The 18,653-nt window shown below is 43.5% G+C and overlaps 1 protein-coding gene across 1 annotated transcript in view; it reads left to right on the forward strand.

Moving 5' to 3' along the window:
- WDFY1 (WD repeat and FYVE domain containing 1) overlaps positions 1-15,412 on the forward strand; it is a 53,988-nt gene extending 38,576 nt beyond the window's left edge. Inside the window, exons 6-12 of the mRNA XM_040228480.1 lie at positions 76-188; positions 2,225-2,351; positions 3,339-3,444; positions 8,053-8,154; positions 9,800-9,930; positions 11,507-11,615; positions 12,653-15,412. Of these exons, the coding sequence (XP_040084414.1) occupies positions 76-188; positions 2,225-2,351; positions 3,339-3,444; positions 8,053-8,154; positions 9,800-9,930; positions 11,507-11,615; positions 12,653-12,712 (748 nt within the window). The 3' untranslated portion in view covers positions 12,713-15,412. The remainder of the gene's footprint in view (positions 1-75; positions 189-2,224; positions 2,352-3,338; positions 3,445-8,052; positions 8,155-9,799; positions 9,931-11,506; positions 11,616-12,652) is intronic.
- Positions 15,413-18,653: the final 3,241 nt, after the last annotated feature.

Genomic DNA, 18,653 nt, shown 5'->3' on the forward strand with positions numbered 1-18,653 from the left:
TTTATAGAATGTACATTTTCTGCTTTGTAACTTTGAGATGGATTGTGTTATACATCCTTGACTGCTTCTCCACAGATATGACTTTGATACTCAGTATGCATTTGTTGGTGATTACTCTGGACAGATTACCCTGCTGAAACTTGAACAGAGCACCTGTTCAGTTATTACCACCCTTAAAGGACATGAAGGTAGGCTGTGTGGTCACCGCTGTTTTTCACCTAATATGTGTGCATGCGTGCCTGCTCAGTCGCTTCAGTCGTGTCCGGCTCCTTGCAGCCCTGTGGACTGTAGCCCTCCAGGCTCTTCTGTCCATGGGGATTCTCCAGGCAAGAATACTGGAGTGGGTTGCCATGCCCTCCTCCAGGGGATCTTCTTGATGCAGGGATCGAACCTGAGTCTCTTGTCTCCTGCGTTGGCAGGTGGTTTCTTTACCACCAGCGTCACCTGGGAAGCCCTTTTCACCTAATATGGGCATCCAAATCTAGTTCTGGGCTCTGTGGTTTCATGAATGATTAGCTCCCTAAGATCTTATCAGGTTTCAGTTTGACTGGCCAGATATGGGACTTCAGTCCCAGAAGATCTTATGAAAACTAAGTGAAGGCAAGGTATGGGGTTAGGTTTCATGATCCCTTCTAGATTTGTCTCTGGTGTGACATTACTTTCTGTTCTGTGCCCCTTTTTTGATTAGTTTCAGAAGACCTTTTTAAAATTTTGTATAAATGATAAGACCTTTGGAAGAATATTGTTATTACTATTTTAAATTTGTTGCTTTTTAGGACACCACACAAGACACAGTAGGTCAGTCAGTACAATTGGAAGTGTATGAGCTGGTTCTGTCTTTATTTGGGAAACATCCACTGGGGAGGGACTGAGGGAAAAGAAAGACTGGGTGGAATTCTGCTATTTCTGTAGCATAGTGTGTTGGCAGGGCTTCGTGGAAAGGTTTTAAAGCTCAATTGACTGTATCTCATAACAGATTAGAAGCTTTGAGACCATCTGGTTCAGATTGAAGAGTTAGGAGTTTGTTGAAGGAATTAATGGTGGATTGATTTATGAAAATAGTGTTTTTAAGTATAGCAAGTTTAAATGTCCTCTGTAGGTAATTTATTTAGATAAATCTGAGTCTGTGACCTTGTAGAGGAAAAGAGGGAGGGAAGGACAGTAAGTTTGAGTAGATAAATCTAAAGGCAGGGAAACACAGGCCCTCAGAAACCACTTTCTGTTTATGACTCATGGTCTCATGATCCCAGGCTCTTAAGTGTTCTCTGGGTTGCTCAGGACAGAATGAGTTCTGATAACTACTCAGCAGGGTTCATGTAGAAAGAGCTGGCTTGTCTGCTGTTAGGCTCTAACTGAAAAACATGGGTCATAGGATCAAACAGGGCTAGGGTTTCTGCAGAATTGATCCCTGAAGCCAGTTTTGCACAGTACTTCTTTTTTCACTTTGGTTAAGCTTCTGTGAGAAACAGTCTCTTGTGGTTTGCTTTTGAATATGGCTTTACCAGTTTTCTATACACCCACCAGAAATACTGTTAGCTTGTGTGACTGGTTTCATAAGTTTATTAATTTTTCTAGGCAAGCAGCAGTTAATGGAACAATGAAGAGATCTGTTGAAAGAGAAATCTGGAAGATTTTCCCCAAGGGTATCAAATTTAGTAAGTTTAGTCAATATAGAATGTGAAACGTAGGATTTGGATTTTTACCTACATTCGCTGGCATAATCATGTGGTACAATTTCACTTTTTTTTCCCTTCCTCTAAGATGCTTAATTTCCTTAAACAGAGGCAACCTGGAGTAGGACACCTGCAAGGTCCCAGAGACCTGGAATAATCCAGACTTTTATCTTAGAAAACCCCTGAAACCTTCACTGCCTTTGCTCTTTAGATACTGGTAGCTATTTTTTTTCCCCCCTTCAAAAGCTTTTTCTGAACTAACCCTCATGTACAGCTATTTTAGTTTTTTGGTATAGAGGAAGAAAATCTTCTTTTAAACACCTTTGTGTGCAGAGTAGTTTGATGTGCAACTACCGAAAATCCTCGTCTTGTAGCTTGGGTAGGGGCTGTGCTGTGCCTCCTCTGTGACTCATGATAAAGCGTCAGACGCCGATTTATGCCACAAAGATCCACTTTTACATCCAGACTCAGCTAGTCCTGGTTCCGTCTTCTGTTGTCAGTTGTCTTGTGCCAGTGGAGAGTCCCAGCTAACCTCCCTCTCTCACCCCTAGGGAGCATCGCCTGCCTCTGGTGGGACCCTATTCAACGGCTGCTCTTCTCAGGAGCGTCCGACAACAGCGTCATCATGTGGGACATCGGGGGAAGGAAGGGCCGCACGCTCCTGCTCCAGGGCCACCAGTGCGTGACTGGAGGGGTGGAATCCAGGCTGGGGCGAGGCGGGGGGAGGCATGAGTACTCTGAGACCACCGTCTCCAAATCGCATCCTTTCAGGTGTCCACGTGATCGGGCTTTCTCCCACCTTTCTCTGCCAAGGAGTCACCCCAGTGAAATGTCTGCTTCAGGCGGACGTGGGTTAGAGACCACGGGTGGGGACTTTGACCTTGGAAGATGGCCTTTGGTACGACACTTAAGCCAGTCTCATTAGTGGATTTCATTAAGGAATAATGTCAGGATTGACCCAGTCCTGCTTCCCCTAAGCTATGGCATTTAATGCTCAGGTTTTTGCCATCTAGTCTTGAAGACGAACCCTTTCCTCCTTACTGGGTAGGCTTGTCTGTTGCTTGGCTACGAGCAGAGTCAAGTTGAAAAGCAGCCAAGGAGAGGAAAGCTTCTCCTCACAAATCTACAAGTCAGGAGGTTGTTTCCTAGGGCGTCCAGAGGAGGAGGCAGACAAGCATGCAGGAGCAAGGCCGATTCCCTTACCTTGTCAGAGTGTGGGTACGTGCGCGTGCACGCATGTGTGTGCACCAGTAATCTCCATCATGTTCAAGTGCTTGTTCTTACGGATTATGTAAGTAAGCGAGTTACACCTCCCTTAAGAGGTGAACACCTCTTGAGTTCTGAACACCTACTTGTTCAGAAACAATCTTGTGCACCTGGAAAGAAATTATAGTGGTTGGTCCAGAAAACTGTGGTCACCATCTCCTCTCTGACCTGCAGTTCTTAATGACAGATTTGAAAGTAGTAGTGTTTATTTCATAGTAACTGTTATTCTGTATAATATATTATAAAATGCCTGGTAATGTATATACGGGGATCCAGATGACCATACCAAATAGTTAGTGATAAAATGCCAGTTGCTGATTCCAGCGAGGGGAGACACTGGAGCCTGCATGAAGACAGTGTGTTTCCCAGCTTGAGGCAGTGACTTCTGTGTGTTTGCAGTGATAGAGTGCAGGCGCTGTGTTACCTGCAGCTCACGAGGCAGCTGGTCTCTTGTTCCTCGGATGGTGGAATTGCAGTGTGGAACATGGACGTCAGCAGAGAGGAGGTAAGAGAGAGCAAGGCAGGGCTGATGCAGGGAGGCCCACAGCCCGCCTCTCGGTTTTCCACCCTTTGGCTGGAGATGCAGGCAGTGCCAGCTCCTCCCCGCTGTGCTTACTGGTTGCTGTCTGACGCGGTCCTGTGTGTCACTGTTACTGTGTTCTCCACTCACTGGAGAGTTTCCACCAGGACAAGCAGTACACACAGTTGGTGCATTTAGGCTGATTTTCACAGAGAAGTGCATGGAGAGGGTGCTGGAGACAGTCCAGCCCGTCCAGGGAATGGACGCAGGCAGGTGCTCCAAGGTGGTGCTCCACATCTTGGGATGGGATCCCCAAGACACTCACCAGGGACATCGCTCATCTGGGAAAATATTTCCCCATTCTCTGCTTTTATTTTCCGCGAGTTCTGTCCCACTGAGTCTGTGTCACTATAGTGTTCTTTTCCGGAGACCTGCGTTTAAGTGCCTTAATTTCCTTATCTCCGTTCCTTCTTCCATCAAGTGAAATAATTGAATGAGATGACTTCTAAGCTCTCTTCCAGTTATTTAGACAGACACTATAAACAATCTCTCCTTTTTTTCTATTTTAAATAATGCTGCAGTGAACATTTTTGACCTTGTCATTGTATGATTGTTCAGTTATTTATTTCAGACAAATTTCTGAAAATAGACCCTTCGGGTCAAGGGTATGAACAGTCTTAAGGCTCTTTATAGATTTTGTCAGATGTTTCCAGGCAGGATTTCCATTTTCATCTTTACCAGCATAGGTATTTGTCTTTTCCAAGTGACATCTACCACCTATGGAGCAGAGAGTGGCATTGATTCCAAAGAAGATTTTTTTGTGAGGGGGTTAGGGACTTATGGTTTAACCTCAGAAGCATTTACTGATTAGCTAAACGTTAGCCCTAAAGTCTGGAACCTTAGGCACATATACCTCGTAAATGATATTGTATTGTGGTGCATATGGGCTTCCCAGGTGGTTCAGTGGTAAAGAATCCACCTGCCAATGCAGGAGACACAGGTTTGATCCCTGGGTCAGGAAGATCCCTTGGAGAAGGAAGTGGCAACCCACTCCAGTATTCTTGCCTGGAAAATCCCATGGACAAAGGAGCCTGGAGGGCTACAGTCTATGGCGTTGCACAATTGAGCAGCTAATCAAAAACAACTCATACTCTGATATCACACGATGTGTTCCAAGTGCTGTCCTTTATACAGCGTGTAGGTCAGCTTGCTGCCCACTGCAGTGGATGCCAGGCATGACTGCAGCATTCCCCACAAGCCCTGCACATGCTGCTTTGTGTCACCTCTGATTACTTGTGAGTCTGATTCTCCCTAAATACAGTTGCATCTTTAGCATACCCTTGGGGACATAATCAGAGGGGTTCAGTCTATTAAAAAAAAAACAGTGGCATTACTTTATAGGACATTACACTTCCAGATTTTATAATTACTGTGCTCTATACATAAAGATTCTTGCCTACCAGAAACTTGCAATCTAGTGAAGGAAATAGATTCCCCTATAAATAATAAAATTTCATTCGTAATCTGGAGAAGTACTGATTGCTAGTGTTTTAGTGACCTTGTAAGACAAGTCAAATAGAGGAAATATTGATGGCATGTCTGCTGGTTAATTTCTCTATTTGAATTTTCTAAAAAGCTTTTCGGTAAGCTTAGAATAACTTGTTATGAAACACATGTAAAATTGACTCAGTATTACAGAATGTGTAATACTGCCTTTGCAAAGGTTTATCTGAACTGGGCTATGTATTTGTCGTCTCCTAGTTTCATGCAACATCAGCAGCTAGTGTACTGCGCTGTTTCAGTCGCTCAGTTGTGTCCGAGTCTTTGCAACCCCATGCACTGCAGTGCGTTAGGCCCTGTTTCCTAGACTTGTTGCTCTTCAGTCTAATTCTGAGAGAGCAGGAACTCAGGGGGAGGATGGGTAGAGGATGTGTTCCCTGAGTCAGGAGGGAGGAGACCATTGGGGCCTGATGCTACTAGTGGCTCTTGTAAGGATTTAGTTACTTGGATTTCAGTCCACTGTTCTCATCCTTGCTAAGTCCTTTTAGAAGTGGAAAGTAGAAGCAGGGTTCTTATTTCCAAGGTTATATGAATGTGAGGTTATTTGTGTCTCTAGGGAAAGAAGAGAGTCCCATCTTCTCTTTGGGGGCCACTCATTCAAGGTGCTTCCTGTGTGTGGGGGGGACTCTTTTCCTCTGAATCACTTACAGACAGTTATCCCAAATCATGTGCACACTGGTTGGTAACACTGTCTCAGTGGTTGGCACTGTTGGTGGGAAAGAAAATTATGTCAAAATGATACAGTATTTTAGTAGGACTTTTTGGTTTGGTGGTTGTTTTGTTTTTACCAACTGAGTAAATATAAGTGCAAAAGTAAGCAGCCTCTGGTATATGAGATTCTGACCTTGCATTAGGGTTTTCTACAATTTGTAGGACTTCCTTAGGCACCAGCCGAGAGGATTAACCCCAGATTCTCTAGCCCCACAGTCCTTGCTGGGAATTTCTTTCTGAGTCACCTGGAAACACTGACTGGGGCATCTCCAACCCATAGTGGCTGTTGGCCGCCACACAGGCAGGTTGGAAGCAGACGATCCCTGCCTGATTGTAATCAAAGGGACTCCTTTTTGGAAGGAGGCAAGAGACATAAATGAGCAAGTAGCCATAGTAAATCCACATGAAGAAATTGTATTTGGAGCTAGCTGATTACAGAATGGAAAGTATTTTATACATTAGTGCAAAACAGATTATCAGTGCCCTTGGGTTCTTGTTACATCATCTTTGTCCAGGTTAGGCAGGTGGAATAAGGTTTAGAAAAGAGAGTGCAACGGTCAGAATACTTGAATAATGTTCTCTTTTGCTCTTTTCAGCACAAAAGAAAACTTTTTCTCCTTAGAGAATGAGCATTCAGTAGGATGGTTCATGAGAGCTTATACCATAACACTTAATCCTATTAAAAGAAACAAAGTTACGGTTATTTCTTGTATTAAAATATGTTCCAAAAGGTCTATTTATTTCTGAGTTTGTTTTTTTGTCCATTATCTGATTATTTTAAGCATATTTTTTCTTTCCTTGTGTCCCTGTCCCTTCCAGCTCAGCAAAATGATATTCTTCCCTAACCCTTAGACAGAATTATGCTCCCTGAGGGCAGGAATTCAGTGCCATTGGTTGTCATATTCCAGAAACATGTTTGGAGACCCTGTTGAAATGAAGAGGACCGTGTCCAGAGGCTGTGTAGAGTACAGTGGACAAGCGTAAAGATGTGGGCTGGAATCCTGCATCTCCTGGGAGCTTCACCCATTGACCAACCATGGACAGGCCACCTCAGTCTCTGAGCCACAGTTTCTTTGCCTGTAAAACTGAGAGAATGTTGTTCTGCATCTCCTAGGGTTGTGTCGAGAATGAAGCAAAATAAACCCCTTGGCACACTGGTGAACTTATATGGCACTTGCTGTATACCAAGCACTGTGCAAAGCACTGCAAATATCAACGCATTTAATGCTCACAGCCTTACCCATTGTGTACTCATACTTGGATATTGCTGCCATGAAGACATTTTTGCACTGCTCCACATATGGGTGGTGTTGCAGGAGTTACACTGGTCACAAACTAAGCCGAGACAGTGGCCCTGCTTTCCTTCGTTTAAAGGACGTTTCCTGCATTTAAACGTTCCCATGGTGTTGGCAGCAGGCCCCACTGTGTCACGGGTTTTCCTTGAGGGACGTTGTTCACAGGCAGGGTTCTCAAACCCCCTCCTCTCTTCCCTGATCACAGAAAGGAGCAGTTCTGCATCGGGTAGTAACCTTGTCACATGGGTATGCATTTCCTCTTCACTCTTTCTGTCCTCCCTTCCCACTTCCAGCATTGCCCCAGTCAGTTACAGAAGGCTCTTCTGTCTTAGCCTGCTTCATTCTGTTTGTGGGTCCCTTCTCCACCCCCACTTCAGGAAGAAAGACTTTTGTAATGGCTGTCTTATGTAGAAATACTTGTAATGCCATATCTAAAATAAGAAATAGGAAAGCCAAAGGTTTTGATGCAATAGGAAACAAAAAATTAGGGGCACTCACTCTTTAAACCACCTTATCGAATCTGTAAAGCTGACCATCTTCACTGAAGATTTTTTAAGGGTCAGTGTAGTTTGATTTCTCTGGTTCTCCCATCATTGTCTCCTCTTATCAGATAAATTTTTCTTGAGTGTTAACTTTCACAATCAAGAAAAGATTATTCCTTACTTCATGATCTTTGGTATAATTTTAGAGTATTTTCTATTTTAATTGCATATATATTATGCCAAGTGATTGAGGTCAAATATGCAAGGACAACTCTTAAGAGTTCATAATGCAAATTGAAGTCCTCCCTCCTGTCTATAGGTTGAACAATCTAAAATTAAACAATCTTGAAAACATTGCAAAAATGGCAAAGATTACTCAAAACACAAACATAATATTGAATGAATATGGAAACAGCTATAATACATAGAGAAGTTAAAAAAAAAAAAGAACCTCAGTGAGGTATAGAACTGTTGTATTAATTTCTGAAAACTTGGTATAAATAAGCAGATGCTTTGATGTTGGGTCTGACTTTCTCTTCCCCTAGGCTCCTCAGTGGCTGGAAAGTGATTCTTGTCAGAAATGTGAGCAGCCCTTTTTCTGGAATATTAAGCAGATGTGGGACACGAAGACACTGGGGCTGAGACAGGTGAGTAGCTGGCATCCAGTTGTCACTGTGTTAATCACATGTTTTGTTATTTATATGATTAGTATAACATTTTATTTGGAATCGCACTTTTCCCTATGAATGCTGTTAATTCCTACATTTGTGATGTCACCATCATTGTGTAACAAATAGGAGCAGATCTTTCCTGGGGCAGTAGTGAGACTTAACTTTCCCAAAGTATGCCATCGCTCATCCTGCACTGGAAAAGCAGGGATGTCCAGAAAACCCCCAAAGCCTATTTGTAAAGGGATGAAAGAGCTCTGAGTTTAGGGCTGTTATTTGTTAAAGTTAGTATTTGTACCAGCCCAGCACAAAGTCAAAATGAACTTGGCCTCTAAGCCTTAAACTTTCATGAACAGACAAAAAGTAACAGATTAGCCCTCACTGGAATATTCTGACAGTAAGAATTTTAGCTTGTTCCATGTGAGTGTACCTGGAGCATTTCTGTTAAGCATGTTTCAAGTATGTACTGTTTTTTAGTTTTGTAAATTAATTGAAAAAACATGTTCCAGATAGCCTGTAGATTTCAAGGAAGCTCTTACCCTTAGGTATTCATGTAATACTAAAGTTCTACAAAAAGCGTAGTTCTACAGCAGGCTTGAAGGTAGCCACTCACTCAGACTGAATGTGAATTTGTGCAGGTAAGTAAAAATGGAATGCCAGTTTTAATTGCTTTTCTTATGGGTTTAACCCTCTCTAAGGAATTGGTGGAAAGTTTGTGTGTGTCAATAAACTTTTACTTATGAAGCTACTCTCTAGCAAGGTCAGATACAAGACTGCCAGTGTAGGAATTATTTTATCACTCGTGACATTCTAATGCTTAGAAACTGCAGCAGTATTCTGTCTTTAGCCTCGTTCTCACAACACATGGCTGGTAGTAACTGGTGGGTGAAGTAGTCCGTACTTCAAAGGAAACATGGAGAATTATTATGAGTTAACAGCTAATAGAAGAGCATGGAAAGGTATTGGTCACAAAATTTTAGTGGTTTAAAAATATATATATATGTCAAAAGTAGTGATAATAGCTGGACTATTTTGGAATGTTCTTGAAGCTCATTTTCAGAGTCATAATTTGAAAGAGTAAAAGAAAGAGCAAAACATGATTATGGATGTTTGTTTCTTAATGAGGGCAAATTACATTTAAAACTTTACTTCCATTTAAAACTTTTGTTATAGGATTGTTTTTCCTTCCCAAAGTCTCTAGCTATTTGGGTTCCTAAATGAGCTTGAACTTGGTTTTAATATCATTTGTTGTCATCTAAGCCAAAAATATGAATGCATAAATATCAGTATTTCACCAATAACAAAGCAAGGATATTTGGAAATCTTTGAAAGTGTTGAAATAGCCTGCCTTTGGTGTGTTAATTGATACATTGAATTAGGGGTGATTATAATTCATGGAGAAGGGAATGGCAAACCACTCTTAGCATCTTGCTTGGAGAATCCTATGGACAGAGGAGCCTGGCAGCCAATAGTCCATGGGGTCACAAAGAGTCAGACACGACTAAAGTGGCTTGGCAGTATCATTCAAGGCACATCATCCCCAATCCTGTTCCCTGCTCCGAAGGGAAACCATGTGCCTTAAAACAAGAGGTTAACTCCCGCTTTCCCTCCTTCCTCCCGGAAGCATCACTGCCGGAAGTGCGGGCAGGCTGTCTGCGGCAAGTGCAGCAGCAAGCGCTCCAGCTACCCCGTCATGGGCTTCGAGTTCCAGGTCCGAGTCTGCGATTCTTGCTACGACTCCATCAAGGACGAGGAGTGAGTGTTCGCTTGTCTCTGTCTTACTGTGTGTTCATCCGCAGCGGGAGAGCCTGGGAAATGACATGGGTATGCATTCGACCCTTGCAGAACGGTTAGGGTCCTGTCCTCCATGCAGTGGAAAATCTGGGTACAACTTAGAGTTGGGTGTAGCTGGATATACCTTAGACCCTCTGGGTCTGACTGGGTATAAAAATCTGGATATAACTTAGACCTTCCTATCCACGGGTCTGCAGATCATTTAGCACTGTGATATTTACTAGTAAAAAAAATCCGGATGTAAGTGGACCAGTATAGTTTGAATCTGTGTTGTTCAAGGATCCACTGTATTGATCTTTTGTCTCTTGTAAACAGTTTCCAAGGAGAGGATTCTGCCCTGGCTTTGTGACTTAAGACAAGTCTCTCCCAAACACTTTGAGGAATGATTCTGCTCAGGCCAGCCGTGAGCCAGCCCTGAGCCTCCGAGCCATCAAGAGTGCTATGAGGGTCAAGGCTGTGTGCACACTGGTGGGTGGTTGAGCAGGCGCTCTACAGAGGCACCCCAGCTTCGACCTGTGCTCACATTCATGGATGATTTATTAGTGGGAAAACCCTGGAGACTCACATTCTCTCCCACATAAAGTCTGACCTAGTGATCCGTGCTTAAATAACTGTGTACAAGACATATCTGTCCCCTATTCAGTCCTGAATCAGATCCATGAAGGCAGGACCAGCATTTTCTTTTGCTCCTTTTTTAAAAAATGTATTTTATTGAAATGTAGTTGAGTTATTTTGGTGTGTTAATTTCAGCCATGCATGCTAAGTCACGAAGTCCTGTCTGGCTCTTTGTGACACCGTGGATCATAGCCCTCCAGTCTCCTCTGTCCATGGGATTTTCTAGGCAGGAATATTGGAGTGGGGTGCCATTTCCTTCTCCTGCTCCTTTTTGAATCATCTTTGAAAACAGTAGCTGGGCACACCTTGGTGGATGCCCAAGTAGGAAGGCTGGTGTGGTACCACTGCTGCTCTTGGTCAGTGAACTGGTGATGTGGCCAGGGTATGGGCTTCGGAGTAGAGTGAGGGTCAGCACCCCGGGGCAGCACTGCCTCTCCTGCCTGGATTCGCGGGGAGCCTGCAGCCTGTGATCTCGTGCAATGTAGTTCCCCTTTGTTAAAGGTTCTCGTTCTGATGTCTAGGGATGTACAAGCCTGTCCACCAAAAGAAAATCAAATATTTTGGGAATTTTGGAAAATCCTTTGTAAAACTGCTTGTGGGAATCCCCTGGAGGTCCAGTGGTTAGACCTCTGCTCTCATCACCGAGGGTGCATGTTCAGTCCCTGGTTGAGTAACCAGATCCCTGAGGTCATACAGCACAACCAAAAACAAACAGACCAAAAAACCCCCAGAAAACCAGTCCTGCAACTTAGGCTTTCTGTCATCCTTTAATTATAGTTGGTTTTCAAAACCATAGCTACATTTCGGGGAGCAAATTTTGACACTGTTACCGTAAATATTTCCTTTATGTCACTAAGACAACTTATCCCTCAGCTCTAGAAACTGCCGGGTGAGTTTAAATGGCCTCTCTTCTCTCTGTTAGTCGGACATCTCTAGCAACCTTCCACGAAGGAAAACATAACATCTCCCACATGTCCATGGACGTTGCTAGGGGCCTGATGGTGACCTGCGGGACCGACCGCGTGGTGAAGGTAAGCTGCCTAATTGTCCCAGTTAGCACCTCCATGCAGACTGCTCCACTGACATGCTGTGAGTGTGTAAGGCAGTTCTGATGGACAAGCTCACCTTCCCTTTGGATGAGCTCCCCATGGCCAGGTGAAAGCCCTGGCTAACAAATTGCATGTTTGTGAGTTTCCATGCCCTTCCCGGCGGCTCAGTCCAGTGGGGTCTCCCTCCACTGTCTCAGTCTCTCCAAGTAAGCTGGTGAGGGCCTGCCACCCCTCTGTCACTATCTGCCCTGAGCTGGCCCCAGGGTCTTCCCTCCCACTGCCTGGCCTTGGCTGACCTCTTTCTCTGGTCGCTCCTTCCCTGGCTAATGGTCCTTTATCCTGGATAGAATACTCCCCATTTATAAGAAATAACCATACTTTCCTTTGTTAAATCCCCGAGTGACTAGCACAGAAACGGAGTGTGAGCGCTTTATCCTGAGTGCCGTTCTTGAGTTATAAAACTGCCCTGCCTGCACATGTGCTCAGCTACTCAGTTGCCTCTAGCAGTTTGAGACCCTGCGGACTGTAGCCCACCAGGCTCCTCTGTCTGTGGAATCATCCCAGCAGGAATCCTAGAGTGGGGTGCCGTTTCCTCCTCCAGGGATCCTCCCAAGCCAGGAATTGAGCCCATGTCTCCTGGGGCTCCTGCTTTGGCAGGTCAATTCTTTTACCACTGAGCCACCCGAGAAGCCCTGTAAAACTGTCATCATTTGTTTCATAATTTTAAAAATGGGTTTTTTTTCCCAGTGGGCTTTTTATTCAAAATAAAAGTAAATCGTAGTGAAACATTATTATGATGTAATTCACAGGTGTTGAGGGAAATACTGCTTATAAGCTTTTATTGTGTTTTAGCCAACCACATTGTCTGGTCACTGTGTAAATCTCCAGAAGGTTTTATAGGGAAAGAAGAGGATGAGTTGTGTGTCTTGACCTGTTGGCCAGTGTACCAGCTGTCTGTCCTCCTGTGGGACCACATGGCCGATGCCACCTCTCCAGGTCCCCCCCTTCTTCTCTTGCAGATTTGGGACATGACGCCTGTGGTGGGCTGCAGTCTGGCCACCGGCTTCTCTCCACACTGATGCGGGGGCCAGCGGGGTCTGAGTCTTCGCAGGGGCCACCTTCCCCTACACACGACGCTTCCCTCTAGCTCCACAGTCCTTGTCACGTGGATGAACAGCCAGCCACTAAAATCAAATCAGCATTTTTATAAAGAACAAAACGTGAACGTGTGTTTTTGGGCATTTGTGGAACTGTCCATGGGGACCAACATAGCAGGTCCCTGAGGAGTGGAGTTACTGCAGGGAGATGTCCTGCGAGCGGCGAGCTGACGGGTGCCGAGACGGTAATTTAGCACAGGAGAGTTTCAGAAGAAAAACACTGAACGAAAGAGTTAAAGCCTAGAAGTTTCTTCAAGCAATTCCAAGTGCAAACACACTCCCCTCCCCCCAGATTTACTGGGCCCTCGGGGGCTCCCACGCATCTCTGCGATCAGAGCAGGGGTCCAGGGAGGAGGACTTGCGTTCTCTCTTGGGGGGGTACAGGGGTCTTAGGAACCCAGAGACCCTCCTCGTCCACTGGCGTCTGTGAGTATTCTCTACCCCTAGTCACTGACAAACCTCCTCATGGTACCTGTCCTCTCCAGGAGTGCCACGTCTGCACTTAGTGTGTGGCCCACTCCAGTTGTTTCTCGTCCCAGCCAGCGTGCCGTGGGCGGACCCTTACAGTTGTCACCAAGTGAGCTGCACAGTGTCTCTACTAACCAAGGGAGTCCACATCCTTCCTTGTCCCCCAGATGTGCTCTGAGAACAAGACGTCTCTATGGTGCTGTTAACATGGGACTCGCACAAGCCGCCTGACTTTTTCTCATGGCAGTTAGGAATGACTAATGGAAAACCCAGATACCAGCGTGACTGGGATGGGAAACGAGCAGTCCGCTCCGTGGAACAGCCCAGTCCTCCTGAAAGACACAGTCTATTTGCAGCCCAAGTTGAGCCCCTGTAAATACTGTGACACTTCAGTAGACACCTCAGAAGAGAACTCCAAAGCTTTTTAAACTAGGTTGACTTTTAGTTACAACTTCCTTTGTAGAAGGAAGTTGGTAACCCAGAGCAGTGACTATTAACAAGGTCCTGCACAGGTATTCCTAACTTGTAAGTTACTCCCAGAACAGTTAGCAAAATCTCTTGTTATCAAATGGCATTTTAATTTAAAAGTTTTTGGCCACTTAGTACCAGCATTGGGGAAGAGGTAGGAAATGGGGAGCCTGTCTTTTAATATTCAGGTATTTATTTGTTTTTAACCGGCAGTACATGTCTTGTTACTTTAGGGCTATTTTAAGGATAGATTTTAAAATAGATAGCAGGAGTATTTGTGTTAGTCTTACTAATGGATATAGAAAAATACTACTGCATTGCTTTTAAGGGGATCAAGCCAAGACAGTATCATTCTGTGTGACATAACTAAGGGACTTAATAGTTTTAAATAACAGTTGTTAATGAAAATGTGTTTTTAATAACAGTTTAAGACAGGCAATTAAACTAAGATGTCTTAATGGCCAGTGGCACAAATTAGGAAAGGAGGTCAGGTCATCATGTTCTAGAATGATCTGCAGTAGATGTCGACTTGCCTTCAGAAATAAGACTGAAGGGTTTTGTTGCTCCTTGTAATTTTTGTGTTATATCACCTGAAAAAGATGTTTTCTTTCAAAACTTGCCCTAGGCCCTTTGCAGAATGTGTGTTGCTGACATAATCCAGGAGAAAAATCGAGTGGTGGTACCTTGAACCGGTAGTGTTGAATGTCAGCTTAGTTTAGTTAATGGTTTGGCTCATACATACAAAGATGCTATGCTGGGGATTCTCTGAAGTCCTGAAAGGAAAAGCGAATATGAACTATTCCTTGCCATGCTGAAGAATGCTACACGATGGTTTTGCTTTCCTTCAGCCTGTGTAAAATGTGATTTCATGATGTCTGTAGTAGACTGAGCAGTTTCGCAGCTGTCAAGGGTATGCCATAGCTTTTTGACTTTTTTTTAATTTTAAAAGATGCGTAATGAAAAACCTAATGTTTCACAGAGAGTGTAAGGCTGATACAATGCCTCCTTAGGGATTAAGCTAACATTAAGTCAAGAGGGAGAGGTCTGTGTCAGGAAGAATTGGAGCCAGGTATCCGGAAAAGGAAAGGAGAAAGTTTCAATAATATTTTCTTTCCACCAGAGCTTACTATCATTTTTTGTTTTAAACACACGTATGGTAGGCTTGCCTTGTCTCTGTCACACACAAGGTAGTAAATGGGGTAATACTTTTTATAGAGATGGGTAAAAATTTTAGTGATTGGGCACATAGAGTATAGTTAGACTTCTGGTTATTGCCTTATTTTGACCACGTTACTCTTAAACGGGTCACTTACAATATATAGTTCTTCAAATAATGGTTTACCAATTTTTCCATTCCTGAATACTCCTCAGAGTCCCACTTGGGGATCACGAAGAACAGAATGTTAAGAGAAGATCTTTCTGTTTAGATCTAGTATGCGTGGGGTCGCAGAGTTGGGCGTGACTTAGCGGCTGAACAACAACAAAAGGTTCGTGATCAAGACTTGCCAGTTCTTCCTTCTGAACATGTTTTAAAATTGTTCTTTGTTAGTGGAAGTGATAGGAATATACTCTTGTAGCATTAGATGGAAGCAGACTATTCATTCCCTGGTAAATCTCTGTTTACTGTGTCTTAGTTCTGTCCTGCTGCCTAGAGGCCATGAACAGAACATACTGCTTTATACTTTAGAAGGTGGTGTCACTTTTTTCTCCCCCTACAGCATTCAGTTTGTTAATATCTACAGATTTAAACTATTGAAACTGGCCTAAGTATGGAATAAAACCACAGTGGCTCAGATTCAAGGAGTTATTTTCTAAAATCAGTTTTCATTAATTACTTCCTACTTCATTCCTGGATCTGGTATCTCTTAAAATGTAAGAAACCAGTTACTATTAATGATAAACCGTCTGCTCATTATAAATGTGAAGTTTAACAAATAAGTAATACATGCTGTATTTGTGTGTCTATTGCTTAATTGTTAATTGTGAGCAGATTATTGAATGCCTACTCTATTTTCTGCAGTTTACTACGCAATAACTCTTTGAGTAAGTTGATGTTTAATTGTGCAACAAATTTATATTAGAAATACAGTTTAAAGTGTTTTTCTCTCTAGACCTTTTTGACTAGGGAGGCAAAGGGCAATGTTGATTAGTACATTTTGTCTTGTACTACTAGCTACGTTTCTATAAGATAGGGTGCCCTGCGTGTCCCAGAGAGCTAGAAACCTTTGTTCTTTGCTCCTGTTTGTGGGTTCTGTTTTTGTGGGTTTTTTGAGAACATGCATACAATAAAATGTTCCTTGCTTGTTACCCTGTTGTTAATTTAGCTTTTGTTCTGTTTGACCTGGACATCGTGCAGCAGGAGTACCTACCATGAGTTTAGTGCTGCCTGTGTGCGGGTGCCCTGCCGACCTCATACTATTCAATCCTGGCAACACTTCTGCAAGGCACTGTTTCCTCCATTTTACAAATGAGAAAACCAAGTGGATCTTGTCTGTCCATCTGACTCAAAAGCACGTGCCTCCTTTATACCGCCTGCCTTAATGTGCTAGCGTGTAAGGAGGGTTTGGTATAAAGGGAGTAGGTATGATCTGTCTTGAAGTTTGTGAGGCCCTGGTGTGAGATTGCTCAGGATACCCAGGCCCCCTGAGAGCACTGAGCCTCGTGGAGACAGCATGAGCCCTGCCCTGGGTCCCCTTGCAAACAGCTCAGTTTTATGAAGAAACACAGGATGATTCAGATCCGGGAGAACAGAGTCCTCGGCTTAACTGATTAGGGGTTGATATAGAGATCAGAACAGCAGTTTATTGAGGGTTTTTTTTTTTTTTTTTTAAGAACCAAAGCTTTATTTTCTCTCATCATCAGAATGTTTATTGGCAATTCTCTGGTGGTCCAGTGGTTTGGAATGAGTGCTGTCCCTGTCAGGGACCCTGGTTCCCTCCCTGTTCGAGGAGCTACGATCCCACAAAATGTGCAGCATGGACAAAGAAAAAAATATAATGATATGTTTATTGCAATAAAAAAAGGAAAATAAAAAGATAATACCAAAAAAGTATTTTAAATATTTATTTGCAACCTTGCAGAGACACCACTGTTAAATTTATGCCATATATCTTCCCAGTATTTTTGCTTTTTTTTTTTAATGCATATGTACATATAGGACACATACTTATAGACCTGTTGTTAATAGATGCCTGCCTTCTTGCCCCACCTGATGTAGTAGCCTCATCAGTACAGTAGCCTCATCAGCTACTGTAGAGTCGAAGTGGATGCTAGCTCTGTGCCCATGCACTGGGACTGTCAGCCTCCAACTCTGTGAAGGTAGGTAAGGCCACGTGAATTGCTTCAGCCCATGACGTGCAGTCAGGAGCATTTAATTGCAGGTGAGGCTTAACCACCAGTTTCTTTGGGATGCCAAGCCATCCCATGAAACCCAACGTGCCCTGGATCTGCAGTGGGTGTTACTAAATCTTCTGTTGTTTTAGTCTGCTGAGGTAAGGGTTTTCAGTTCAGTTGCTCAGTTGTGTCTGACTCTGCAACCCCATGGACTGCGGCACGCCAGGCTTCCTTGTGTATCACCAGCTCCCAGAGCTTGCTCAAACTCATGTCATCGAGTCAGTGATACCATCCAACCATCTCATCCTCTGTCGTCCCCTTCTTCCACCTTCAATCTTTCCCAACATCAGGGTCTTTCCCAGTGAGTCAGTTCTTCCCATCAGGTGACCAAAGTATTGGGGTTTCAGCTTCAGCATCAGTCCTTCCAGTGAATATTCAGGACTGATTGCCTTTAGAATTGACTGGTTTGATCTCCTTGCAGTCTAAGGAACTCTCAAGATTGTCTACTCCAACACCGCAGATTTTTAGCTGCAGCATAATCTAGCCTGGATAACTGTATTCCATTATTCCATTATGTGATTAAACCATCCTTAATTTTACTGATCCCATTAGTTGAAGTTAGGTTATACATTTTTAGAATATTTAAATTTTCAATTAAAACTAAACATTTTAAAATCCTAAACTCAGCATGCTTATGTATTCATATTTGCCCATTTTTCCAATTACTTTTTTAGGAGGCATTCTTAGAAGTAGGAATTGCTAGGTCAAAGAATATCTGTTCTAAGTTTTTACTCTTACTGCAAATATCCTCATACCATTGCCAATACTTGAATTGGTTCCTTTGCACAGGCGATAAACAGGCATAGCTTAGTGTCTTAGTCTATGAAATTCCAATTTATTAATGTTTGAGTTTCTGTGGGACAGTCTAGATAGAATCCCAGTCACCCCAGGAAAGCCGCTCAGTGGACAGGATGCAGAGGAAGAAAGGTTGGTGGGTGACCTTGCTGCTGTTAAGACGGCCTGATATGCGTGTCTCCAAGGTTGCAGGAGGGTGAGCTGGTCTCTCTTTACTCGGAAAGTGGAAGCAGACCAACTAGTTCTTGTGTCCTGCCTTCCCTTTCAGGTGTTACCTGGCTTCCTTGTAAAAACATTCTCGGGAGGAGAATGTAGGTACTTGAGATATACCTTCCTTTCCCATCCACAAGTCTTTAGTCCCTAAGTTTCCTTGACAGCAGTATAATTAGATCTCTTTCTGTATCCTTTCACTGCACATACAGACCATCCCTTAGGAAGCTTGTCCCATATTGATACATATGGTTTCCCATAAAAGTTGAGACCATGAGTCCTATCATTTGTAGCATAGAGATGGAGCCTGAGAGAAAGTTTCCCGGGTCAAACCCAAGTGGAAGACTGAAGGGTCAAGCTGCGGCCCATCTGACCTCAAAACTATGCTCCTCTTTCTAGAGCCCCATCTAGCTCTTTCTCTGAAGCGTGTTTAAATCCTGAACTTGACATTCTGGAGAATGACAGAGTAATAGAAATGTATTTATACCGTTAACAAGGGTTGTGTGGCATGTTTCCCTGAGGTCGAGAG

This window comes from Oryx dammah, unplaced genomic scaffold (assembly GCF_014754425.2).
Source record: "Oryx dammah isolate SB20612 unplaced genomic scaffold, SCBI_Odam_1.1 HiC_scaffold_27, whole genome shotgun sequence".
Lineage (NCBI taxonomy): Eukaryota > Metazoa > Chordata > Mammalia > Artiodactyla > Bovidae > Oryx > Oryx dammah.